The sequence below is a fragment of the Heliangelus exortis genome, chromosome 1 (assembly GCF_036169615.1).
Source record: "Heliangelus exortis chromosome 1, bHelExo1.hap1, whole genome shotgun sequence".
In the NCBI taxonomy this organism is placed as follows: Eukaryota; Metazoa; Chordata; class Aves; order Apodiformes; family Trochilidae; genus Heliangelus; species Heliangelus exortis.
This window is the reverse complement of record NC_092422.1, coordinates 34,910,574-34,919,716: the sequence shown is the minus strand read 5'-3', so window position 1 is coordinate 34,919,716 and position 9,143 is coordinate 34,910,574. Positions and strand designations below refer to the sequence as shown.

The 9,143-nt window shown below is 43.7% G+C and overlaps 1 protein-coding gene across 1 annotated transcript; it reads left to right on the top strand.

Annotated features, from left to right (window-relative positions):
• The first annotated feature begins 313 nt into the window (after positions 1–313).
• Positions 314–5,028, top strand: PCDH20 (protocadherin 20). Its single transcript, XM_071740551.1, has 2 exons — positions 314–563; positions 1,789–5,028. The coding sequence occupies exons 1-2, from the start codon at positions 423–425 to the stop codon at positions 4,480–4,482; spliced, it is 2,835 nt and encodes a 944-aa protein (XP_071596652.1). The 5' UTR covers positions 314–422; the 3' UTR covers positions 4,483–5,028.
• The last annotated feature ends 4,115 nt before the right edge of the window (positions 5,029–9,143 follow it).

Genomic DNA, 9,143 nt, shown 5'->3' with positions numbered 1-9,143 from the left:
CTGCCTCTGCCTGACTGCCCCTCTCGTCTGTCTGCCCCTCTGCCTGGTCCCTGCCTGCATCTCTGTCTGCCTGCCCCTCTGCACACCTCCCTGCATCTCTGCCTGCTTGCCCGCCTGCCCCTCTGCCTCCCTACCTACCTGCCTGCCCACCTGCCTCCCTCCCTGCCTTGACCCTCCGCCTGCCCGCTTGCCCTGCCCGACTCCCTGCAACCTCTCCTGCCCGCCCGCCTGCCGGCTCTATCTCCACTCTCTCTGCCTGCCCACCCTGCACCTCCTCTGCCCCCCCGTTTCCCTCATCTTTCCCCCCCCCCTCTTCCCCTTCCCCTTCCCCGCCCCCCGCAAAGGCGGTGGCAGCAGCTCCCTCCCGAGCGGAGGGGGAGTGTCCTGGGCGGTGCGCACATCCCGGCCCCGGCGGCGGGGGAATGGGCAGCCGCGGTGAGGAGCTGCGCCGGGCGGGCGGAGGAGCGGGCGGGCTGCCGGGGCGCAGCCGGCAACGGCAGCGGCGGCCGGGCATGGGGCCCGCGGGCGGTCGCGGCAGCACCACCGCCCGCCGCAGCCTACAGGTGAGGGCTGAGGAGGTGGGAGGGGAAGGGTCGCGTCCTGCTCCCCCCCCCCTTGCCCCCTCTTCGTTCGACCCCGATTTCGCACGCAGCAGCAAAATTAGCCAAAAAAAAACCACAAAAACCAACCAACCAAAAAAAAAAAAAAAACCGAAAAAACCGACACCAAATAACATATATATGAGTATATATGTTTGTTGTTTGAAGGGCTTTTTCCTCTCATATTCGATCTCCGCGGACCAGAAGAGCCGTGAAAAGTTTGGTTTTTTTGGTTTTGGTTTTTTTCGGTTGTTGATCATGCCGACGCGGGTTGTAGCAGAGAGTCGCGAAAGAGGGAAATGGGAGGCTGAAAAGGGGAGAGGGAGGAAAATTCCCCTGTGTAGGCGATGCCCGAAGTTACTTAAGGGAGCCCGGCCCATACGCAGCGGGCTGGGGACGCGCTTGCCAACTTTCTTCGCGCACCCTCTACGCAGCTTCTCTGTTTAATTCGTACTTTAAGCCGGTTGCCACAGAGGGGACGGCGGCGAGGTTGCTGGGGTTGGGGGGAGCTTGTGGGGGCGACTGGGGGTCCGTGGTGGCGGAGCTGAGGCCGCCGGCTCTGCCGCCGGAGGGGACAGGGACCCGCGCAGGCTGCGCGGTGCGGGCCGCCTCCTCGCTGCACCGCAGGGCCCGTGACCGTGCGGAAGGAACGGGCGGGACACGAAGGAAACCAGAGAGAGGAGGGTGGGGGGCGTCGTTTCACATCGGTACTGTTGGAAAGGGAAGGGGATCGAGGAAATAATTCAGGGTTGTGGAAGGGGATGATGCCCAGGCTTGGGATGTGCTTGCAGGTGGGTGGGTGGGTGCTGCTTGTCAGAAGGGGGGTGATCTTGGGACGTGTAGGGAGAAGAAGAGGGGAGGTGGTACGTCGGGGCGCAAGTGCTGCTGAGGGGGTGGGAAGGAGAGGCCGGGGCCCCTGGGCCATCCCTGGCAGTGCGTGTATTTGCTGTGAGGAATGCAGCTGGTGTTGCCTGGAGGGTACAGATGGCGATGCCCTGGAAGTAGCTGTTGTACTGGGAGGGAGGAGGAGGAGATGGGGGGAGAGGGAGGATGGCTTCATGTTGCAGATACCGCGCTCCGTGCTCGCAGTAGCAGTGAGGGAGGCAGTGGTCAAGGGGGGTGGCTGATTCCTGCCTCCCCTCCTTCTCTAACACCACCTCCTTCCACACCCCTGTGCCTCTCTCCCCAGCACTTGCTCCTCTTCCTGCTCTTCGTTGGACCTTTCAACTGCTTTGCCAGTTACAGCCGTGCCACTGAGCTCTTCTACAGCCTCAACGAGGGGCTGCCTGCAGGGGTGCTCATCGGCAGCCTGGCCCATGACCTGCGGCTGCCAACGGCTGGTGGGCAGCACCCTGCAGCCCCCCAGCCCCCACTGTCCTTCACCCTGGCCTCTCATGGCTCAGGGGGACAGTATGTGCATCTGGACAACCGCTCTGGGGAGCTGCACACCACAGCCATGGAGATAGACCGGGAAGCTCTGTGCATGGATAGCAGTGAGGCCACCATATTTGAGGGAGCAGCAGCAATCTCCTCCTCACCCTCGTCTGAGTCATGCCTGCTACTGCTGGATGTGCTGGTGCTGCCACAGGAGTACTTCCGTCTGGTGAAAGTAAAAATTGCTATTCGGGATGTCAACGACAACGCGCCCCGCTTCCCTGTGCCCCACATCATCCTCTCGGTGCCTGAGAATGCACCTGTGAACACCCGTTTGGCTATTGAGCACCCTGCCCTTGACCCTGATGTGGGCACCAACGGTGTCCAGACCTACCGCCTGCAAGATAACTATGGTGTCTTTACCCTGGATGTGGAGGAGAATGAGAGCGGAGAGAGGACTCCCTACCTGATTGTTATGGGGGCTCTGGACAGGGAGACGCGTGAGGAGTATGTCACAGTCATCGTTGCTGAGGATGGGGGGAGTCCCCCACTCGTGGGCAGTGCCACCCTCACTATTGGCATCAGTGACATAAATGACAACTGTCCGCAGTTCAGCGACTTGCAGCTCAACATCACCCTGTATGGGAATTCCAGTCTAGGGACACACGTGGCCACGGTCCACGCAGTAGACATGGACCTTGGATCCAATGCTGAGATCACATACTCCTACAGCCAGAAGGTCCCCCAGCCGTCCAGAGAGTTGTTCCATCTGGATGAAAGCACAGGAATCATCACTCTCTCCAGTAAAGTTGATGGGGACACTCCAAGACTCCACAGGCTTATCATACTGGGCAATGGTCCAGGTTGTATCCCTGCTGTAATCACAGTGCTAGTGACCATCATAAAAGTCATGATGAGACCACCTGAAGTCATCCCTCGTTTCATAGCCAATGAAGTGGAAGGAGTGGTGTACATAAAGGAACTGGAGCCTATCAACACACCGATAGCTTTTTTTACCATCAAAGACCCTGATGAAAAATACAAAGTCAATTGCTATTTGGATGGTGATGGACCTTTCAGACTTTCACCATACAAGCCATACAACAATGAATACCTGCTGGAGACCACAAAGCATTTAGACTATGAGACACAGCAGCTATATGAAATCTCTGTAGTTGCATGGAACTCAGAAGGATTTCATGTGAACAAAGTAATCAAAGTACAGGTTCTGGATGACAACGACAACTCACCGGTTTTCTCTCAACAGCTAATAGAATTATCCATTGAAGAGAACAATGTTCCCAATGCTTTCCTGACCAAACTGCATGCTACAGATGCTGACAGTGGAGAAAGAGGCCAAGTGTCCTATTTTTTAGGGCCTGATGCTCCTTCCTATTTTTCTCTAGATAAAGCCACAGGAGTTCTCACAGTTTCCACCCAGTTGGACAGAGAAGAAAAAGAGAGATATAGATACACTGTCAAAGCAGTAGACTCTGGATTCCCTCCAAGAGAATCAATAGCAACTGTCACCATTACTGTATTGGATAAAAATGATAATAGTCCAAGATTTATCAATAAGGATTTCAGCTTTTTTGTTCCAGAAAACTTTCCAGGTTATGGTGAAATTGGAGTTATAAGTGTCACAGATGCTGATGCAGGGCAAAATGGATGGGTTGCCCTCTCAGTTCTGAATGGAAGTGATATTTTTGTCATAGATACTGGAAAAGGAGTCCTGAGAGCTAAAGCCTCCCTTGACAGGGAGCAGCAAAGCTCCTATGTTCTGTGGATTGAAGCAGTTGATGGTGGTGATCCTGCCCTGTCCTCTACTGCAAAAATAACTATTCTTCTTCTGGACATAAATGACAATCCCCCTTTGGTCTTGTTTCCTCAGTCTAATATGTCTTATTTGTTGGTCCTTCCTTCTACCCTTCCTGGCTCTCCCATCACTGAGGTCTATGCTGTCGATAAGGACACTGGTATGAATGCAGTTATAGCTTACAGCATCATAGGAAGAAGAGGTCCTCGACCAGAGTCATTTAGGATTGACCCTAAAACTGGTAATATCACCCTGGAAGAGTCACTGATGCAAAATGACTATGGCCTCTATCGGCTGCTTGTAAAAGTTAGTGATCATGGCTATCCTGAACCTCTCCATTCCACTGTCATGGTGAACCTTTTTGTCAATGACACTGTTAGCAATGAGAGCTACATTGAAAGTTTGTTAAGAAAGGAGCCTGATCTCAGTATAGAAGAAAAGCAGCCACAAATATCCATAGAGCCCACACATAAAAAAATAGAGTCAGCATCCTGCATGCCTACCTTGGTAGTTCTGTCAATAATAAGCTTGAGTTCAATCGCTTTAGTAACAGGGATGGGCATTTACATCTGTCTAAGGAAAGGGCAAAAGCATCACAGAGCAGATGAAAACTTGGAAGTACAAATCCCTTTAAATGGAAGAATTAACCTGCACATGTTGGAGAAGAAACCAGTGGAGATTTCTAACATTTGATGTTTCTTTGTGGAAAAATCCAGTATCTTAAAAACCTTTCAAATCTCTGAAATGCCTAGTCGTGGGTTGTATTGACAGGTTGCAAAGAAGGACTGCTAATTTATAACTTAATGCTATTATAATTGTAAATAGCTGTTTACAGTTTTTTAAATTCAAAATCCGTGTACAGCTTTTTTATGAAACCTTAGTACTAACAGCTAGCACCCTGTCTATAAAAACATGGACGTCATTTGCAGCTTTCATAAATATGCAGTGATCATAAAAAAGGGAAAGGTAAGAAAATTCTTTAAACTCAAGTTTTAAAGGTCTTTTTAACCACGAGAGGGCATCAGAGGTTCCTGAGCAGGGAACTGTTTGCGATACTATCCATGGGATCAACACAGAGTATATTTTAAATATATTGGTTTTAATATAAAGTACACATCAGCAAACAGACATTTAACCACAAAAAAAAAAAATGTCTGTTCTGATGTATTTATACTTAAAGACTAAAGATATTAAAATGCACTATTAATTTAAAAAAAAAAAAAAAAAAAAAAAGAAAAACCAGAATGTTTATTACCTCACAAGTAAAGCTTATACAGTAGGATAGAAAAGGCATTAACAAGAAGTGCAATTCCTGTTGAGCAAGAATGCAAAATATTGTAATGAGAATCTAAACTGCTGTGACATACCATCTTTCATCCAGATTTCACCCACATTATCATTTGCTCCAGCAATCTGCTATTCATTTTTATGGAAAATTATATTTAATATTTCCTACAGCATATAGTGACAGAATGCCATGCTCATCCTCATAAACATGCCAGATGCAAGGAAGCAAGGGAATGGCTAAATCTTTAGTTGTCACAGAAGTGATGATATTTTTTTGTTCTTTGAGCAATCTGTCAGTAGTATTTCATCAGTTTGGTTGTGTAATAGATTTTTCATGTGGTACTTCTGAATGTGATCTGCCAGATGAAAACAAAAATCTCTTCATATTATAAGGAATTTTAGAACTTAGTTTATTTTGACTGTTGTTCCTTTCTGGATTGGTATTTCATGTGAAAGATCTTGTTTCTGACTTTTGGCAACCATTCCTGGCTCCTTTTCATTGGCTTTGATTTTGTGTTAGATCCAAAATCTAACTTGTAAGACTGGTGGCATATTTTCTTGATAATTTATTCTTTGCTGTATCCTCTGCAACAAAGCAGCAGGTTTATCAGTGATGTATCACTTTCACTTCCTTCTAAGAGCTGAAAACTATCTTTTGTATGATAATTACATTGGACTTCTCTGTGTGAATAAGATAAATTAGTGTTATGCTTAAATCTGATTATTTTGATTTCTGGCATCATATGTCTGTAATGTACCAAAAGTGTTTATATGTCTGCAAATTAAAGCTATATATTTTCATAATAACTTATTCTCTGTCTCTCTCCTATAGTTTTAATTGCAAAGCTAAATAATATTTAGTTATAAGAAATGCATGTTTCACAAATGCTTGGGTGCTGGCTATCCTGTCTGAAGTGTCATAATACTTCCCCAAATTAGTGAAGTTCAGAATAACTGATGGGAAAATTGTGATGTACTTCTTGGAATTGCTGTCAAACAGAATTGCATTTCATCTGTTTTAAATGGGATGGCAACTGATGCCCGTTTTAACAGTAGGGAATGCAGTTTCAGGTAGTTTTCATCTTTTTCTTTGGGGCTGGCACATTATGTTACCTGGAGCCTATTGAAATATTGGGGCTTCTTATAAATTCTGGTTGTGCTTTTCCTAAGTAAGAGTATTACTAAAATATCCAAAATTTGCCATTCTAGCTAAAAAAAAAAAATATAGCTTTGTGGTGGTTTTTAGGGCTTTTTTTGTTTGTTTTGTTTTTTGTTGTTGTTGGTTGGGGGTTTTCTGTTTCTTAGTGTGTGTGCTTTGAGGTTTTTTTGTTTTTGGTTTGGCTTGGGGTTTTTTTGGGTTTTTTTGTTGGTTGTTTTGGGGTTTTTTCCAGGTTAAAGTATATTCTGTTTATGAATAATTTGATAGCTGTATTTAATTAAAAATTAATTCAGCCTGTCAATGGTTTGCTGTTAAACACTTTATTTAATTTATTTTCGTATTATTAAAGTATGAAAATGGTTATGTATGCTTGAAATTCAATTGTTAGAATTATCTGAAGAAAAATGGCAATAATTCTTTAGAAATGGCTTCAGTATTGCAGATGATCTGGATTGCTGTAGTGCAGAAGCTAGATCTATTTTTTTTCTTCAGGAAAGAATCAAGGTAACTGAAAGAAATACTGCATTCTTTTCATTGCTCCTCTCTTATTTGAATTAGCAGTCCAGTATCTTCTTGAGACAATTTAAAGAGGAGCAAATGCAAGACTCAAGAAATGCAATAAAACTATAAACCTGAACTTTAAGAGTATGTTCATGTGACACTGGCAGATATTTTTGTTCTGGCTTGACAAGTAAGATAGCCTTGAACCTGCTTGATTAATCTTCCTAGATTTCAGAGAGCTGTTCTTTTTGCTTTTTCTGGTTTGTTTAGTTCAGGCACATTTCTAGTACATAATAAAATGTAATGGTATGAGCCTGTTAATACCCAAGTACAGCTCACGAAGCATTTTGCTCACATGATTTTGCGGGCATCTAAAGAAAACTGGTTTGAAATCACAGTGTCACCCATAACAGCACCACTACTTGTGAAAATAGTTTCACCCTGAGTATGTCCTTCATAGTGTGAGAGCACATTTTTGCCTTGTGAGTAGCCTTTGGGTAGGTGATGTCACTGAAGATGGCAAAATATACAAAGTGAATTGTCTGGTTTTTTTTAAAAATTGCATGTTATGTCACTTAAAAACCATACAGCTGGTAGCAGCAAGTAATAAGCATGATATTTAAGCTTGTGATGTTAAAATTAACAGTGATGAGGAAAAAAAAATCCCAGGAATCTTAAATTCATAGCAACTAAATTTTTTCTCAAAAATAAGTTCTTTCTCAGTAGAAAAAAACTTGATACTGTCTGTATAGGAAATATTTTTGTGATGTTGCTTTTTTCAGAGTATCCCTTGGGGAAATCTCTTTCATGTGAATGCACATTTTTAATGCGTATAACTAAAGTAAATAAGACTTAAATATAAAAGGCCTATTTTATTAGCACCTTGTGCAGTGCACTTGCCAAAATATATGCAAATCTTGTTGACACTGGTAGTTGAGCTGGCACAAAAATAAATGTCTCATTCATTTACAGTATCCATTGAACAATCTTTGAGTGAGTGGGTGCTCTTTGTTCATTTTTATAAAAATGAGATTGTTGAAAACTTTATATTGCCAAAGCCTCCTAAACTTGCCATGCAAACACTTTTCATTTGAATTAACAAATTAAAAAATAAAAGACAAGAAATGGGCAGTGAGCCTAGTGGCAGTGGACAGAGAAAATTAGTCTTCCCCTTCTGTTTAATTTTGTTCTTTTTAAAAGATCTAGGAGCCCCATTGCTCTTTTGAAGTTACTGTTTTGATGCAAAATTAACGTAACACCTGGCTGAATTTCAATAAAGGATGAGATTTGTAAGTGTAGAAGGGAAATTAGAGCACATTGCTTTTCCTTATGTCAGAACCCAATTAATCTTACGGCCTTTTAAGTCCATTTTCCAGTACTAAGGTTCAGGGATGTAACTCTGCCAAAATCCACTGAGGAAAAGGTTAAAAGCTCCCACTGTCTTAATAGGGAGCTGATGGGAGGAACAGCGTTGGAGCGAAACTTGGCCTCCCCTGAAAGCAATCAGAAAGCCCTGATTGCTGACTTTCATGGTAAGTTTTTTACACCCAACTTCTATTTCAGGAAAGTTTTATTAAATTGCTCAAACATATGAAGACAGCTAATCCATGACTAACATTTCACCTCCTGGTTCAAAGCAATGAGCTCTCAGGGAGCAGTGTAGCAGTTCAGCTTAAGTGGAGATGTACAGCATCTCTGCCCCAAAGAAATCATCAGCTGAGTATGCAGAGTGTTTCTTTTCATGATTCAGGTGTGTTATCAGAGCTGTGCAGGAAGCTGATTGCCACCTTCCCTGTACTGTGCTCGTCACCAGCTTCTTGCAGCCATAAATTTCTACGGATATTCCTTCTTAATTGTGTAGCTTGGAATGAAAAACAAAGCAAACCAATTAACTGTCAAATATTAGCCAGCTAAAATACAAAACCTTGACTTAGACAATTCTTCTTGAGAGCTAAGCGCATTACCAAAACAATTTTATATTAAAGGACATGTCTAGTGAAATTTTTAGAGAAAATAAGATGTTTAGAACCTTCACTTCCTATAGAATAGGATCCTTATATTTTTTTAAATTAATAGTGGTAGCTTGGACAGATAAAAGTTGCCAGATCAGTTTCATTCTTCATTTTAATATTGCAAAAAATATTCTGAGGACATAATTTGAAAGATTCTGACTCATTGTTTCCTAACTGGTTGCTCAGAGTTACGAAATTTCAAACAATTGGCAACATTTCATAATTCAGAGTTTCATGAGTTGAAGCATGTGCAAAAATACCTGTGCAGGCAGTGTTGCTATTTCCTTTTCAATCTCTACTAGGCTGAACCACCAGATAAGGAGATAAAACTGTCATCTGCATTCTGGAATTGAGGGATTCAAAGGTTTTGTCTCACAAACATAAAGTTAAACAGC

Bases quoted from the DNA above. Each gene is read 5' to 3' on its own strand.
- PCDH20 (XM_071740551.1), top strand. From the start codon at position 423: ATGGGCAGCCGCGGTGAGGAGCTGCGCCGGGCGGGCGGAGGAGCGGGC. The intron at 564-1,788 runs GTGAGGGCTGAG...CTCTCTCCCCAG, and splicing joins CCGCCCGCCGCAGCCTACAG to CACTTGCTCCTCTTCCTGCT.